We start from the raw sequence: 18,560 nt of genomic DNA on the forward strand, positions 1-18,560 counted from the left end.
TCTCGCTACAAAGTGCTTCAACGCCTCGTCAGGGGTAGTAAGCGCTACATAAAGTAAAATCGAATACACCAGAACAGTGAAATCTGCAGAAGCTCTTCAGAGCTGTAGGATAAATCACTTGCGATTCCTAGAAATGTGTAAGGATCAAAACAGTTTCTGCCTGCTTTTAGCTGGGTTCTCAGTGATTGGTTGTCTACTAATCACCTAACAAACATGTCTCTTAGTAAAGCTACGCTACCATGCTAGGTTATACCATTAAAAAACTCAACAAAAAAAAGTCACTCAGATTAATAGTTATGAATAGTCTGAAGAGGGAAGCAAAAATAGAAAGGGAGGATAACTTGCCATTTCTAGCAGAGTCGGGCGACGTTTCTGTTGTGCCAGGTGCCGTTGTCTGCGTTCGTTTTTAGGAGAGTTTCTGGATGACGAGTTGTGGCTATGGCCCCTGTTCCTGCCCCAATGTTGTCTCCTCTCATCTGATTCATTCTCTCTGTTTTCCACAAGAACTTTATTGTCCGGAATCTTTGGAATGTCTGCAACAACAGCATGATTTTCCTCTGTAGGTTTTCTAACCACCTTTGCGGGAAGTTCTAATCGGAGAAAAGAAAAATCTGTATTGTTATAACACTGAAACAAAGAAAGATCTTATACAATTACAAATGTTCCTATTGTTACATTTTCACACAACGAACAAAGATCTGGATTTGCCAAGTACAACTTACAAGAAAACAGGTGAAGGAGATTACCAGGAGAATGCTAATCAGCAACCTGGTGAATTATTCAAGTGACTAAGCAAAAGGCAACATAAAGCACACAAACAAAAGGACCAGGCACATGAATAATATGACTTATCACCATAATGCAAAAATAGGCACACATCCGTAATGTACTGTGGCTCACGATTAATAGTATTTGGAAAGCTATTCTTATCCTTCAAAGTTAGACAAAACAAAGACCCAGAAACTAGATACTTGTTTGGCATAGAGTTTTCCAATTAATGAAAAATGATCCACAAGTATTATATTAGTATTCATCACTGGCAGTGAAAATAAATAAAATTCATCAGAAAATTAGAAATAGAAGGAGGTTTCATCAACTGAAGCAAACAAATGTTTCCTCCTGTTATGTTTGTCCAGTACTTGGCATGGACTGACTGACACTGTTCAGGAAGAGGCCCCAGCCCTAGAGTGACGAGAAATGGGAGTGGTAATGCACAGATCCAGGCAGTTCTACTCACTGTACCCTCCCTATATAGACATATGCTTAGGAAAGGATGCAATTGAAGCCAAATAGAGTGTGTTGTCTGGGTTTTCAACTACAATTAAGAGATGAGCCTGGCCAGAGTAGCCTACCCCACTCAGCCGTTAACTCTATTTACAATAATAAAATATCTGCTGCTCCCAAACTCCAGAAATAATAAGTCAGATATTCAGTATTAATAATTATATCTTTGTTTCAGGCCGAGGCTGAGGGAATTACTTGGTATTCATCTGTGAGTTATAGTGCTAAGAAACTGGTATATCTCCTCATTCTTCTGATTCTAGCAGTGGGGCATAAGTAGTTACACGCGATAAAAGCAGGGTCGAAGCCAGAAGCATTAGGTTTCATCTGGCCTGGTAAGAGACTGCTAAAATGTGCATGGGGTTAGCCTAACTGACAATGCAATTCCAATAAGGCAGTGCACTGTTCCACCCCAATCTGACCTACACTCAACAGTTTTTTACATCCCTTTTGCAACTCTGGAAGAGAAACTTTTCTGAGAAGTTGGAAACCATCATGCTGATCTGCATAAACCTGAGTTATGATGGGTGCAGCAGAAAGGTCATCATTAAACCGTGGCTCCTTTCTACTCCCTGCCCCACATGGGTAAGGACAGGGATCACCTTTATTTTAAATGGGTCATTGGTTCTGGATTAGATATCCAAGGAATAATCGTGGAAATATCCGAAGAGGAAGACTAGGCCATAAATTGAAAAGAGAACAACTTATTTGAGACATTTCTAAGAGACCACAGTACATGTTGGTAGCTAATGACGAAAGGCATCCCTCAGAGTATATCTGAGCCTTCACAAAATTCACAGAGTGCGAATTTCCAGATATTGCAGACTAAAAGTCAGATTGTTACCGGTACAAACATGGGCCACTCGATTTGAAAATGAATACTGTAATCAATTTCTTTCTAAGATGATGAGATATATAGAATAAAGTACCCCAGGCGTACATTAGAACAACATTGTAACTTATCAAATAGTTTCAGGAACATATAAAGGAACAAGGACCAAGGTTCATGGAACTCTGATGTGACTTATAATATCCTTATAATGTACAGCAGAGGGAACATTATTCCTTAAATAAATGGCGACACTACCACCCTTCCAACAAACTGCTTAAATCCTTGGTGTATTGCTCTTTGATTTAATGAGGGATGTTTGCAAACATGAAGAATACAAGTTGAATCTCTAGCGTAAAAGTAAACACATCAACCAGCAGCCAGATATTCGTTGCTCAAAGATATAGGAACCCATTTAATACATGTCAGATGTATTTATTTTTAAATCGCTATAGCGCAGAACATGTAGAAACATGCAAAGACATTGTATTTTTTCTTATAATTACCTAAAGCGTGCAAAACAAATATTTTGTCATAAATATCTTATGTCTGTGTATCACAGTTCTTGTAAAAAAAAAAAAAACAGCAGATGAAGGAAAATCCCGATTTTGCTTATGTTTGGTAAAGAGCAGCTTTAATTATGCTCTGCCACCTGACGTTACCCCCTGGCTGCTGGATCTGGCGGCAGGCTTAGGGACGTCAGAACTCAACGGGAATAACTTATTACAGTAGAGCAGTTGCATAATTTCTTTATTACAGGTGACTACATGCGTCATACGTCGCCTGCAACAAGGAAATAAGAGACTAGCTTTTATACAGGGATTATAGGTATTAAGTAAACTCTAGTCGTACAGTAGGTACCCACATGGAGAATACCAGATTTAAAGACAGTCGTTGAGAAAGTCCTGGCATTAGTGTCATCTCAAATCGAAGGCAGCTTTAACTGTCTATTTCTAAAGTCAAAGGTTATGAAGGGACCGAAATGCTTTAGGGATGATCTGGCCAAAAGCCCTTTCAATAAAGTGACTAGAAAAAAACTAAATCCCAGACTCACGTGCTTCAGAAAGGCAATTATTGAATAGTACTGTAAATAAAATACATTAAAATGAGAACCACATTATCTTGGTTTGATTTTCCTATGAGGATGAGAAATTTCTTTAATTTCCAGCTCAGCCAAATTCTACACTCTTATATAAAACTGCCTGGCAGGCGTCTGTAAATGGGCTCTTTTGCGATCAGTAATAATGAACTGATCTACTCAACTCTCTCCTAATTCCCAACTACGTGCCCATCACCACATTACTGCAGCTAAAGCAGCCACAACCTTGGTATAGCCTTGGTATATAGCTCAAGGCATGTGGCTTTCATCTAGATTAGGAGAAAACTTGACTTCTGCAGCAGTCCCCCTGACCAGCCTTCCCCAAGAGATGTACTTTTCCCTTATGCCAAGTGATAATGTTTAATCTTTAATTCCAGAGATACTTACCCATCTGGTCTTAACATTATCAAACGTATTGACTATTAGTAACAAATATTGCTAAATGTCGGTTTCGGACACTGGTATGCATGTCCACCACCGGAACCTCTGTCAAGAATTCTCAAAAACCCTCACCCTCTACATCCCATTCCACAAACTCCAAGATCAATCAACCACCATTTTCTTATGGTACCTAAATCTCACTTTCTCTCGTGTGAATGCTTCACATTACTCTACTCCAGAACAGCGCCCCATGTTGAACTGAACATATCCCCAGCCCTTCCTCCGTTTATGACTGCAGTGAACGTTTCTCAGATCAAATTCGAAATTTATCACCAGAGCATAAATGGAAGCATCATAGCCTCATGATCTTACTCTAAATCAGACCCACACCAAACTACTTGTACATCTATATTTTGTAACACTTCCTGTACTGCTTTTTTGTGTCTCCTCACTCACTATCTATCCAATGGTGTCCATCAAATCATTTGACTACACAAACGAATAATCCCTAAACACCTGAATGTACAAACTCAATCTATAAACCTTAACTGAGATCTTCACCACAAAGACGGAGGTTAATAAAAAAAAGTGAGGACTTTTAAATTCTGTAAAAAAAAAAAAAAGTTCTGCCAAAGGATAATATCATGGAAAGTTCTAGATCAGGCTGTAAAGATCTTGCCAACAAGTGACCTCCCTAATCTCTTATTGGGGATGCCTGGTGTAAACATGCTGTAATTTCATTCACTGGCAACTTTACACAGCACGCTGAGCACAAGATTCAAATAGGACCTCCCCAAAGAGCAATCTTACTGGACCACCTACTGTATGATCTTCTTAGTAAGATGAGAACAGAAAAAATTACTTCAAGATCAGTACAGTAGTGGCACTGTTCACCTCAAAATGTGTTAGAATCTGTTTACCTCCGCAGTCGTCACACCTGTGAGGTATGTATTTGAAGGCTGTAAGAATTCCACGCTGGAGGCATCAATTGCTCCTACCAAGCTCACTGGCATTTGGCAGTGTTGGTCTCTACTCATAAAACCTTTTTGTTAAACATGCTTCTACATTTCTTCTGATATATGGGTAACACTCATGACTTACCTTGGTTGGTTTTGAAATCACTGATCATCAAGCTAAACTTGGTGCTTGTCAAATCTTGAAAAATAAGTGACTCTAAAAATGTAATATGTCGACAAGTCCACTTGGACGACTCAAGTATCAAATTTGTGTGTGTAAAACATCCATTCTTTCAGTCCTCTTCAATCACTTTTGCCTTCTTTAATAGGGTAGTTACCGCAAGCAGATCAATTCTGATGCAAAATTAACCTTCATCACGAAACAGGCGTTAACAAAGATAATTGGTCCAGCATTAGCTGCCAGCCTTTTGGCTTTGTCAAGGCTTGTTTTGATTTTATCATTATTTTTGCATAGCTGTTCTTGTTGGGGAAGATGTCATACCCTTATCAATCAATAAAAAAACATTGGCAAAGGGAAACTATTTTGTGGTCTCAAAAAACACATTGCCATCGTAGTCCCTGGCAATACAGAGAACTACTTTGAGTGTGAATTGCTCCTTGCGAAGGGGAAGAACGTCTTCACTCACAGTCAAGTTAACCAGTGGATGGAGTGGGCACACCCACTGCCCTAGCTATTTGCTGTAATGAGAAGCAGAAACGTGTCAATGACACTATAACAGACCAATGGATGAAGGGGGCTGGCTGAAAGTCCCCATAGGTAATCATATTATACATATAATTTTTGTGAAATTAAAAGGTCTTGGATACTATGACCTTTTAAACCAAACATATCTTTTATTAGAAAACCACCATTTCACATCCAATGTGCATTTATTAAGTTCATGCCCGCGGCTGATCCTCACCTTGACAGGTGGATGGGACACAGCAAAGATGTGCGAGCCATTCACAGCTCTTCCACTGCAGTGTAGATTCATTTTCTGTCCAAATTGTGTTTTTTGTCTGCAAGTCTGTTGTTTATTTGGCCGCAATGTCAATAAAGGGTTGAGTGTATTTGTGGTCGATTTTCAGACTGCTTTCCTTGCTTTTAGTACAGTTTTAGCAAGACTAGACAAACCAATTTATGAATATAGTTTTCACAAAGAATGAGTATTTCAGCTTGTGTTTTGGGAAATTGAATTACCACAAAACAAAGACAGAAACTTTGCTTCTGCCATTCTTTGCCACTCTAAAATAAACCTGCTGAGGCACAAAGTGTATACTACACCCTTTAGCTCGCTTATCTTTTCCTGGTGATCACCTCCAGGCCAAACTTTGTTTGCGCTTGGATGTAAAAAGTAATGATTGTTCAGAACACGAACAGGCCCATAAGACTACTTTATTTTATAACGGTTTCTCTTTTCCTGGGTATGACCATAAGAAGAATCAAGCGGTGTAACTGACATGTGCTTATGTGCAATTAGATATATTGCCCAATGCCCTGGAGTACTAGAAAAAGACAGTTTATGTACAGTGGGAGAATAAAGAGGCTGAGAACTGGAGGTTAGTGAGCCGGACATATTATTGTGAAATCAATAGAATCACTTATAATTTAATCCTTGGACTGGGTGACGAGGAAAGTGGCTGAAGGTAGAGTAGTAGGCGTGGTCTGCATTAACTTCACTAAAGCTCTAGACACTTTTCTAAAAGAAAAATCAGCATCAAGTTAAATAGTGCTGGAATGAGGACCATCCAAGTCTGTCGGCTAGGGCATGCAACCGTTTGATCAAAAAAGTTGATTTTGAGGAAAAAAATATTAAAAAGAACAGTGCCATAACGATCGCGTCTTCAACCAGTGTTCTTCAATACATTCAGATGTCACAGTTCTGTGATGTTGGTACACAAGTTGTAGCTGTTTGCGCATAATTCAGAAAGTCAAATGGGTGGTGCATCAGAGGGAGAAAATATTGCAGGTGTGCTTTGGAAGTACTGGAAGAGTGATCTGCGCAGCAGCTTACATTCAATTAAACACATGAAGCGCTATTTTAATTCCACTACTCTTTTTAGCCTAGAAATTACAGTTCTCTATCTTATAGGTCAAGTGCTGTAATCGGAGAGCATGCTCAAGTGTGGAGTTTCAAAAGCTGAAATGGATTATTAAAGTGACACATGCCATGAAATTAGTGTTATTTAAAATGTATCTATATATCTATGCAGAAAATAAATTTAAAAAAGGAAATATCCATTTAAATAAACCTAGACTTTGACTGCACAGGAACAGCAGCGAATGGAAATATTCCCCAAAAAAACTTAAAATAGAAGCACACCATTTCTCCAGACACATTTATAAACCTTCAGGTTGGAATTTTTTTTTTTTACTCGCTCATTGGAGAACCGATTTCTTTTAGTTTCTAAGAGTGAGGCAAGCGCCCCCTGCACATGTGCGCAGTTGGCCAAGGGATTTCTAAAGAGCACAAACATGGTTCGTAAAGTGTTCAGATTCTTGCGCTGATTAAACTATCAGCGAAATGCAGAATCCTTGTCTGAGCACTGGAGGGCGCTGCTTGCTAATAAATATCCCTATACGAGCCCGACAGCTAGAATCAAGTTACAGTCGCGCTATTTTTATGTAGTCAAAACGGATTCCGCGGATACATATAGTGGGCAATTACAACAGAATCCTGGCTGGATCTGTCACTTATGACAATCAATATTGTGAATCGAAAGAGAGATAAGGTTGATGGAGTCGATGGCAAATAGACCAACACTGTCTTTGACGTTATCTTTGAAATCGCCGGCACTGAAACATTCTCAAACCTATGCAAGCCACGCCTCAGACACAAACATGCACAGCATTCCCAGACACACTCATCACAGCCTCTCTCTCTCACACATTTTTTTGTGCACAAACCGTTCTTTTTAGAAGGCAAAAAACATTCGCTACATTTAGCAAATAAAAGCTATAATGTTAATTCGAGAGTTGAGGAAGAGGATGCCCGTAGGAGGTCAGCAACTCTACTGTGCATTTTTCATCCTTCACCGATGACCTCATCTCGGCTTCATCTCATGCTGTTGAATGTCAACCTTGTGAATGGCTCCACTGATGACTCGCATCGACCTAAGAGACATCTTACTTTATAGCATCCGGTCGGATGTGCGGATTCGTTCTGTAAATTCATCGTTGTCCCCCTTTGTTTCCTTAATTATTTATTCGTTTTTCGGGGGCTTCGTCCTTCTCCCTCTCCCCACATCAGATTCTCTCCCATGCCCTCCACTCCGAGTTGCCACAAATGTCTACATTGTCAGCACGTGTCCACTTCTCTGTTCGATATAAATCATTATCATCAGCAGTGTCCTTTCGGTCTTTTCAATGGACTCAGGCTCAACTCAGGACTACAACTCCCAGAACACATTAGGTTGTCAAATGAAGTCCCCAGGGTGAAAGTACTGTGTCCTGACAACACGGTGCACAGCACTTGGCTCATCCCCACTGGCCTGTTCCCTGCCTCTTCCCACTAATGTTTTCCTCTGGATGAGTATTCTCCTCCCATACCCTACCACACTCTGCATCTTGGTAAAGGCCACGTATTAAGTTCTTCCAGTGGCGGCCGCTACTTAAACGGGGTCGCAAAGCAGGGGTTTAAATGAGGAAAAACGACTTGCCTGAAAGCCGGTCGCCGCCTCTTGGTCCTCTTTGGTCGGTCCAGGACTCCAGGAGCAGAAACACAGGCTCCCAGACTCCCACAGCCAATTACAATGCTGCACAGCAGCATTGTGATTGGTCTGAGCTCCGTGGTTTGGCGCTCAGAGAGGGACTGGAAAGCTGTGCATATTCTCCACCCAGGGTGTAGAATACAGCTAGTGGAGAACATGCAAAGTGGGCATGACTGTTTGGCCGGTTCAAAACAGCCAGCCAGTCATGCAAATTTAAGAACATGCCCACCACTCCTCCCGCTGTTCCTGTGAAAACTAGCCCTGCCCGCACCAGCTGAGCCACGACGGAAAAATAAAATGATAATGTTGCGTTATTACCTTTTCATTTTTCCTTTTTGAACTGCTCACAGAGTAGTGATACGACGCTCCTCTGCCTTAGCGAAGAAGCCTCCGCTGAGTTCTTCCCATCCCTATTGTTATTATTTTTTCTGTGCTGCCATCAGTGCTTAATCCTCCTCCGTACTATGTGAGACGCGATAAACATAAAATAGAGTCTACATATGTTTAGGTTGAGCTTTCAAGACCTCTTGTATATACTTTATAATACACTTCTTTGTGGGCTTAAAGCCAGCCCACTGCTTTTCATTTGTTTGTTTCAGTGTCCTCAAAAAATTCTTGCTTGTTAGTGGTCAATTCTTGCTCTTTGTCCCACCCTTTTGGCTTTCATTTCCTGCCACGGAGCAGGGGCCCAGTACTTTATCTTTACGCTTTGGTTGTTTATCTCTTCGTTTGGGGGGACTATTTTTTTTATTTCTTTCCTGCTCATGCTACTATTTGCCTGTGTAATCAGCTTTGTGCTACTATTTGCTTGTGTAATCAGCTTCGTTGCCTGTAGCTGCTTGCATTTTAATGCAGCATTCGTCCCTCCCACCTCCTCGTGCTTGGTAAAGCTTGTGTTTTCATTTGCTAAAGCACTGTTGTAAACAGGACTGTAAAACATGTTCTTATCTTGTCACATTTGCAGAGCATTCAAAGACAAAGATCAAATGTCAGACGCGTGTTCTAAAATTACCAAACATGTTGGAGGGGAGCAGAGTGCTGGGTCTAACGTTCTTGCAGCCGTTGCTTCTCCTCCCATGAGAGCTTATTTTTCTCGTTATCTTTTTGAAGTGTGCTGGTTCAAGGAGAAGCACAATGGGTTAACACTCTCCCTTTGACTCAGTGCGTGCAGGGCTGCTCATATTTTCAAAAGCGTGGACTAATTTCAAACATTTTCTGGGACGCTGTGTATACATATTGAAACTACTTGTCTGTTATTTGCACTAAGCAAAACAATTCAATTATAATGCAGATTTTGTACAGCATGTTGCAGATAGTATGATAGGACATGTGTGCTTCAATACTCCAATATTCAATATTGGCATGTTACGGTTGTGTTTTTAGCACTCTGTGTGGCTCTTACAACTGAGTGTGGCTGCTAAAAATGTTGGCTACCCTTTTCTGCAGAAACCCAAGTGAACAACGCTCCATAAACATGTGTTTCCACAATGTAAGGTGCCAAGTGGATCGGTTTTACTCAGTTTTGCAAACACCACCCAACATGTAAAAGGTACGCGCAAACACACCAGGCTACCGTGGCAGAACAAGGAAAAATAAGAAGCAGTCAGAAAAAAAACATTTATTTCATGTATGTAAAATGTAAATTGATACTTGTATAGCTCACTACTCACCCGCAAGGGTCTCAAGGCGCTTGTACGAATACCGCTGTGGAACCCATCCTAGCTTTCCCTGTGAGGTTTCCACTCCTGGGCACCCCCAAGGTGGAGGCCAGGCATCCTTAGCGTTGTGGAGGCCGTTGTGGAGATTAAGCAAGCTATTGCCCAGAGTTGCAGAGTGGGACTCCATGATTGGAATAGGCACCGAGGCGAAAATTATCAGGTCCGTGGAATTTTTGAGCTCAAGACCCGCCGAGGCGGGGAATTGAACCCTGGTCCCGGGCTAGACCTCTGCATCAGGGTCTGCCGCTCTAACCATTGAGCCACACTTCTAAAGTAAAGTAATCACACGGAATTCCCTTTCTAAGCTATGATGGGTTACACAGAAAGGGGGTTGCTGCAATGCGAAACAAACTGATGGGAATAAGGTGCCTTTTGTTACCATTTTATAAAAGCTGTTCATCTCCTAACTGCAGAATACATTTTTCTGGAATTGCACATTTGTCTCTGTCCCGGCATCTTACATTACACCACATCCCTGTTTGTGCCAAAGTTGATATGATTTCCAAATATAAGAGCCCATAAACTAATACATCAGAATGGGTCACTAGCTTCTGTGAAAGAGTCCAGTTCAGGGTTTTCCCTGATGCTTCTGAATAAGGGGTCACTCACTGAAGGACAACATTTTCTCGATTCACCGAGAGAGAAGCAGGATAGTTGTGAATCGTTATCCTTTCATTGAGTGCTATAATGTTTTTACCGCTTTCTGCGCTAAAGGCTCATTGATTTGCTTCAAGTTTACACCATTTTTAAACTTACAGTGGTATCCTTAGATTTTACTACTTGATCAGATCTCCCACCCGCACACCAGGATAGACAAGGAGCCCATCGGCCCATCTACATAGACCTGATTGTTTATGATCCTTCCTACACCCCTGAAGGTTGCTCACAATCCCACACATCCTAATGAAGACCCGCCCGTTAGGTCTTGAATTGCGACAAGTATAATTCGGGTTGAAACATCGACACCACAACATTACAAGTGTGGATTGTTTTCTTAGTATACCAAAGACAGATGTGCTTTGATTAATGGGCCTCCCTTCATCGATTTGGATATATTTGTGAATATGCTAGACCTTTTTTGACAGGCTTACCGCAGTGACATGTCTCTCGCAACTGCTTTCATTTCTGATACAATAACATTGAATACATTCTTCAAAGAAACATTTCAGTAGGACTGGAGGTTCTTTTTTTCTTTGCTTTTATTAACAATTTTCCAGTTTAAAAAGAAGAAACGTAGCCAACGCGTTTCGTCCATAGGACTTCTTCAGGGCGGAAAGTTTTTCTACGGATTTCAAAGTTGTCACACAAATCTTTTTATGAGGCAATTGCCATCACGGTTTTAAATTTGTCAATAACGATCTTTTCATTTGTGGCTGTTTTGAAAAAGAATATTATCTTTTCTTATTGTTTTCTAGTTTGTTGAGCGTCAGAGAGTATACAAGGCATAAGTGGCCTCGCAAAGAAGGATGACAGTCAAATCCTTCTGTGTATACTGAGCTCTGGTCATGTGGAACGTATCTATTCACTGTCCACACCCCATCATTTTTCGGTTAAGCGCTGTGTCTGCCGTCTCACTCGATACCAATGTATTCAATGTTATTGTAAAAGATATACTGTGTGGGGTGCTGTACCATTGTGCTGCTTTGAATCATTGGGAGTCTAGGGGTATATGACTTCAGGTTAATAGCACCCACAACAAATTCACTGAACCACACTATATAGGATAAATGTGCAGATCGTTTGGCCTGATACCCCTGCCTTGTGTTTTGTATTGCTTTCATTTCTGATAACAACTTTCAATTTTTTTTCCTTTTCTTTCAAGTTATTTGAGCACTCCTATGAGCACTTTCCCTTTTTGCACTTAAAAGAGCAACGCAGAAGCATTGATTGTAAGCTAATGCATCTTTTGCATTAATTGTGGTTGAAGTTTATACAATATTGATGTTACTTATCCTTGCTGAGTGCACAGACAATAAGCGGAATATACAAACGAGGTACCGTGCTTGGATATGTTATCGTAACATAAACTGTGTGTGTCAATCGATCTGCGCCACCGGTCTCTGCGATTTTCTGGTCATTTTTGGGTCATGTTTTCCTCCACGCCGGATCTTACTCAGCTTTCAGCATTTTACTGCAGCTTCACTATCATTGTGAAATCAGTATGCACTAACACCGTTTTTCGCTTGTTCCTAGAATTATTGGTTCTTTGAGCAGTCTCAGGGTTCAGTTAAGGTGCCTTCTATGGACGCGCCTGGTGCTTTAGTGATATAATGAATGCATCCAGTGAAGTTCGGACAGCTTGGCCTTTCATTCTCCCAGTTTCGTTAAACTGGCACCATTGATATAGTGAACAGTGATGATTTATCATACAGAGCCAAGGCACCCCCTAGGGACTTGTACTTAACACATACCTTATGCTTTGTTGTGGTTAGGTTACAATCGTCCAGTAATATATCCAATGTTATTACCTAATCTGCAAACCTGTGAAAGCAAGTGTTGGACACAAATACGTTTGTAATATTTAGCTTTGGGTTATTTGGAGGGGGGTGTGTGTGTGTGTGTACACGTGCAGTTGTATGCAATCGCTGGTATCCTTGGCTTGGTTATAAGAAGGTGTTTCACTTCCATGTGTAACTTCCTAAATCAGTTTGCTGAACATACTGCACATACTGGGCATACGGAGCAAAGAGAAGGCGCTGACTTCAGCACCTGAGACCTTTTGTTTTCTGGGAAAAACTAAGGGAGTCAGAGGGTTACTAGCTAGGCTCGCCCTCCAGTCATTAAAGTCAAAAAAAGGTTTCTGTTTCCAGATACCTGAGAGCCTTGCTAGAGGAAAGGACAGCCACTACTCAATGGGGTTGGCTGTTGGGATAGTGTATCATATGTAACAAAGGAAACATTGTTCCTTTTTTAGGTGTCCCCTCACTCACCGGGGTTGCCCCACGGTGACATGCTTCATCATTGGGGCCATCCCAGTCCTCTACGGGCTGGGGCGTGCTACGACTTGCGGAGTTACGTAGGAGCACTTAAATGGACTATGTGTGGTGCATGTGTATTTGTGGGGAGTGGACTATGTGATGAGTTAAAAAATTCCTGCCCAGTAGGTTACTAATAAACTTTATTCTGGCCTCTAGGTGGTAGTATTAAAAACGGGGTAGGGAGATAGGCTATCCTAAACTTAATGTGTTCAGAAGTACCTATCAACTCCTAAGTCGACATGTTTCGTGCATACCCCAAGCACTTCTTCGGGACTACACAGGGACCAGCCCTGTGTTCGCCACTCCTTACTCTGTCACTGAGATATTTACAAAAAGGGTTTTAAGCTGCAGCAAACTCTGTTAAGTGCATGCATTTATACCTACGTATTTTGTTCCAAAAACACGTGGTTCTTTCTTATGAGACCTAACTCGGCCCCATGGAGTAGGAGGGGTATCGGTATCCTCGCAACTTTGTGCTCTGGTTACCTCCTGTATTCAGGCACCTACTCTTTCTCCCTCCGGTCCGGACCGGAGGGAGAAAGAGTAGGTGCCTGAATACAGGAGGTAACCAGAGCACAAAGTTGCGAGGATACCGATACCCCTCCGACTCCATGGGGCCGAGTTAGGTCTCATAAGAAAGAACCACGTGTTTTTGGAACAAAATACGTAGGTATAAATGCATGCACTTAACAGAGTTTGCTGCAGCTTAAAACCCTTTTTGTAAATATCTCAGTGACAGAGTAAGGAGTGGCGAACACAGGGCTGGTCCCTGTGTAGTCCCGAAGAAGTGCTTGGGGTATGCACGAAACATGTCGACTTAGGAGTTGATAGGCTATCCTAAACTTAATGTGTTCAGAAGTACCTATCTCCCTACCCCGTTTTTAATACTACCACCTAGAGGCCAGAATAAAGTTTATTAGTAACCTACTGGGCAGGTATTTTTTAACTCATCACATAGTCCACTCCCCACAAATACACATGCACCACACATAGTCCATTTAAGTGCTCCTACGTAACTCCGCAAGTCGTAGCACGCCCCAGCCCGTAGAGGACTGGGATGGCCCCAATGATGAAGCATGTCACCGTGGGGCAACCCCGGTGAGTGAGGGGACACCTAAAAAAGGAACAATGTTTCCTTTGTTACATATGATACACTATCCCAACAGCCAACCCCATTGAGTAGTGGCTGTCCTTTCCTCTAGCAAGGCTCTCAGGTATCTGGAAACAGAAACCTTTTTTTGACCTTTTGTTTTCTGTCAGTGGGCTTACAGCCCGCTCATTGCTTACCATTGGCTGTCTTCATTGTCACTCATTTGCTTTCTTTTTAGTGGTGAGCAGACAAAAGCGGAGCATGGACACAATACTTGTGTTCTTTCACTGCTCATTTTTTTTAGCTGATATATCTTTGTGTTGAAGTACTCTACCACAGTGTGTCTTTTCAGCTGGCTTCCTCGTGTACTTCTCCCCCCTCAGTGTTCCTCCCTCCCTTGTCTGTGTTTACCCCACCCTCTTACCCACGTTCGGTCCTTCTGTTGATGTTTGACCTAAACCACCCTCCTTTTGTCTTTTGTTGTCTGTTATTGCTCGTTTTTCCTCTAATTGTAGCACTCCATAGGAGTCTAAATGTTTTCAGGCTTCTCCAACCACACTACACTCTCCTGCAACGAACTGTTCTGTAGCCCTTCTCACATTGTTAGTTGCACCCACCCCCTCCTGTGTTGTTCCTTACCCTGTTGTTGTTGCTTGCCTAGCCTATCCTGCCACATCCCTCCCGCATTACTTGTCCCGTTGTTCCTAGGCAAGTCCCTCCTTACCTCTCCTGCGTTGGTGCTTGCCTCGTCCGTCCCGCCCCCTCACATGCTGCTGCTTGCCCTGTTCCTCCGCCCGCCTCCAGTGGTGTTTCTGGTCTCATTGCTCCTGCCCCCTCCTACTTTTGCTTGCCCAACCGTCTTTGCATGCATAGTCCCTCCCGCCAACCTACTGTGTGGTTGCTCCCACCATCTTTCAAGCCTCCCTCCTGTGCTGCTTGCCCTGTCACTCCCACCTCTTCCATGCTGTTACTTGCCCCATCCACCCTGTGTTGTTCCATGCCCCATCCCTTCTGCGTTTCCTACCTCGTCCCTCCTACCCCCTCCTGCTTTGTTGCTTGCCCCGTCCCTCCTACCCCATGTGTTGTTGCTTGCCCTGTTCCCTTCGGCTTTGTTGCTTGTCCAGTCCCTCCTGCGTTGTTGCTTGTACAGTCCCTCCTACCCCCTAGCTGCGTTACAGCTTGCCCTGTCAATCTCGGCCCTGCCACGTTGTTGTTTGCCCTATACCTCCTACTTTGTTGCTTGCCACATGCTTATTGACCATTACTGCATTGCTTGCACCATCCTCCACCCCCTTACAGCCTTGCTGCTTGTTTTTTAGGTCACTGTTCAGATAAATTTAGCTGACCGGTACATTTCATGTTTATAACTGTTAAAATAAGTACATACAAACAAGTGGTACAGAGAGAGCAGCCTTTGGGCCAACAACTGTTTAAAAAATGATTTGAGATTGCTTGGATGGGCTGTCCATCAAGCCGTGGGCATGCAAATGGCATGTTTAAGTAGGGGTCTTTGGCTGGTGCAGAGCATGAAAGAGTAATTATTGGGTTTGAACACGTAATATAAACAAGCATTGCTGAAGCGGATTGGTATGGCTTGCATTTCAGGCAAACCAGAAATGTATGCAAAAAAAAAAAAAAAATAACAGGAGACCTATTGGCTTTACCATTGTTGTAACTATTCGTTATGTTTTACAATTTGTAAGAACGTTTTACTTCCGCCGACATGATTTCCCCTCCCACAATTGTGCAAACCCAGCATTCAGTACCAGGTCGGGTGGAAATTTGCCCTTAATTCCTTTTTTATTAAGTTTAGCTAAATGTCAGCTTCACCTTTCATCAAGCTGGTCTTCCTGACTCTTCAGAATTACTGCAGTAGAAAAGATCTGGCGTTGTACAGAATAGCAAACAAGGTGAATCTTTGATTGGGAAAAGACATGGAGGAAATGTTCATGTAAGAAAACAGAGCTTTTGCACGTATCCCCCATTTTTTACTCCCATTTTTTAATGTTGCTGGTATTTCCTTACTGTGACCTGGGCTCTGCAAGGCAGGCCCAGGGCCCGTGCTCTGTGTAAAAGGTATATGGTAATGAGGTGAAATTACAATTGGTACTGACAACCTACCTATAAGTCCCTAGTATATGGTAAGGTATGCAAGTTTAGAGGTCCAGTAGGTTTACTAAACCGAATTGCGCTTTGCTGTGGTGCCTGCTGTCATTTTAAAGGCGGCCCTGCTTGGCAGGCAGCTTTTAAAGTAAAACTATGGGGCAGCATGTCATTTTACAGGCAGCCCTACTTGGCAGGCTGCTTTTAAAATAAAACTATGTCCAAATTCTACTTAGGTATTAAAATTATTTCCACAATCTTAAACTATCTTATTTTTTTACCTAGACGTCAGTCCTAAAGGTCTACTCTAGTTGCCGAATATCTGGAGTATGCCATAGATGGCTGACTGGGCACTGAAGTCTGCTTCGGTTTAGAGGTAGGCTTCAACCGTGGTTTCAGCACCCAAGGGCCGTCGGTGCCAGCACCGAGACCCCAGAAGTCATCGAGGGTACTGTCTGCATAGCGGTGGGCCAGGTCTTGAGTGGCTGGTTCGTGCCAGGCTTAGAGTCCCCTCCGAAGCCTTAGGTCAGTGCCAGCCAATTCTGGGGTGCAGTTGCCTTTGTAAGGTGGAATGGATTTCCTCTTGGACAGGTTGCAAGATGTCCTCCACTCCAGCCCATAACGCATGCAAATACCTGCCTGCCCAGGTAGCATGTTCTATTGACATAGCAAAGGGCATGGCTTGTGGAGGAGAATATTTCATTCACCAATATATCTATCCATTTGGATTCCCCATCAGCTGGAGTAGTACTGAAAAACTGGTGTTTAGTCAACTGGTAAATGCCTGCACCACTATGCTTTCTGGAGTAGGGTACTCCAGGAGCCACCCTGTGCCGCCTCGACACTTGTATATTGACTTGGGGGTGGCAACTTTGTGGTTCAGCCCAAGTGCCTATCACGACATCAGTCAACTTTATTAAAGGGGAGCGGAGGCTCCTCGTTGGATTTTGCTTGGTTGAGGATCACTGTAAGCGTATTAGATTTCACCTCTTGAATAGCTAGTGTAAGGTCAGCCGCTCTCCAAATTATTGTTTCAAAGGAGGCGGACTCCTCAATAACCATTGTGAGATGAAGAAAAGGAAGGTCAATGTCTTACGAGGTATTCAGGCCACAGGCATCCTGGAGGTCGTCAAACAATTTGCTATCATTATGTTGGTCATTATTGTTTCCAATATCTATCATACTATGGTGCATAGTCTGGCTCACAGTGGGCATAATGCCTAGGTCTGGTTGGAGCACGTGTCTCAGTGTTTGATGAAACTATCAGCTCCATTTCTGATGACTTCTGTGTAAGTAACTACATCATCAGTCGTGGCGCTGAAGCTGGAATGGAACATAGAGCCAATTTTGGATTTGGGGGTGGGGCCAGGGCCGGAGTGGACGGGTCAAAGCCAGGGAAGGGGTCGGTTTCTGAGCTAGGTTGAGGGGCATAATTGGCTTAAGGATGGATCCGCAAATGGTTATTCAGTATTCTAGGTCTTTCAGTCGGAAGCCTTGGAATCTACCCTGGGACTGAGGTAACTGATTCACATACCTGATTACCAAGCTGCTGAATTGATAGGCCTGGCAATAAATATTTTTGCATGTGTACCTGCCTGCCTCCAGAGACCTGTACCTCTGTCCATTCCTAAGCAACAATTGGTTAACTACTAGAAAGCAAAGTAAGTGAAAAATACGGTTTGCTCTTTGGTCGTAAGGCAATCAGTTATTTTGGACTCTTCATCCCTGTGTTACTTGGCTACGATCAATTTGATTTACTAATAAAATATTTGAAACCTCAATGAATTCAGGACTCACCCTCCGGTTCGCTCTCAGATGTACTGCCGTAACTGGCCACCAGACACGCCAAGCCTGAAGTCACCTGTTTTGGTATGACAATGAGCCCTACATTCCCATTGACCTTCTGCTTTTCATCCTTATCAGAGTCTGTTAAGAGAAGAAAAATTATTACTGTACCCATATTTGCCGTTAATTACCTCATATTTCACAAATACAATCTCATAACAACTAACCACATGAGAACATAATACAGGGCTTTATCAAATAATAAAATCAAACCTGTGTGTGTGGGTTGGAAACATTAAGTACAGACAGCAGACAACCACCCACTCTCTCCAACCCCAAAAGCAAACAGTCTTCTGAACATTGGCCTCATTTTCTTGTACTTACACCATTATAGCCAACAATCGGGGATATTACCACTGCCAACGGCCAGCCCCAAGACACAGTGGGAAGGGACAAAGAGAGGAGTGTGGGCAGAGGTGGTCTGGGTCCCAAACAGGCCCCTGCCGCAGTGAGCCATTTTGAGAGCGGCGTACCTTAAACCACATGAAAGCTCTAATCAAAATGCAGTGAAATTTGAAGTTTTAGATGATACACAGAACTAATGATAAATAGATTGGTTGCTGTAACAA

General features: G+C 42.6%; 1 protein-coding gene across 1 annotated transcript in view; it reads right to left on the reverse strand.

Annotated features, from left to right (window-relative positions):
* NUFIP1 (nuclear FMR1 interacting protein 1) overlaps nt 1-18,560 on the reverse strand; it is a 246,545-nt gene that overhangs the window by 10,281 nt on the left and 217,704 nt on the right. Inside the window, 2 exon segments of the mRNA XM_078657307.1 lie at nt 346-590; nt 17,944-18,072. Coding sequence (XP_078513433.1) covers nt 346-590; nt 17,944-18,072 — 374 coding nt within the window.

The sequence above is a fragment of the Lissotriton helveticus genome, chromosome 8 (genome assembly GCF_964261635.1).
Source record: "Lissotriton helveticus chromosome 8, aLisHel1.1, whole genome shotgun sequence".
Classification (NCBI taxonomy): Eukaryota; Metazoa; Chordata; class Amphibia; order Caudata; family Salamandridae; genus Lissotriton; species Lissotriton helveticus.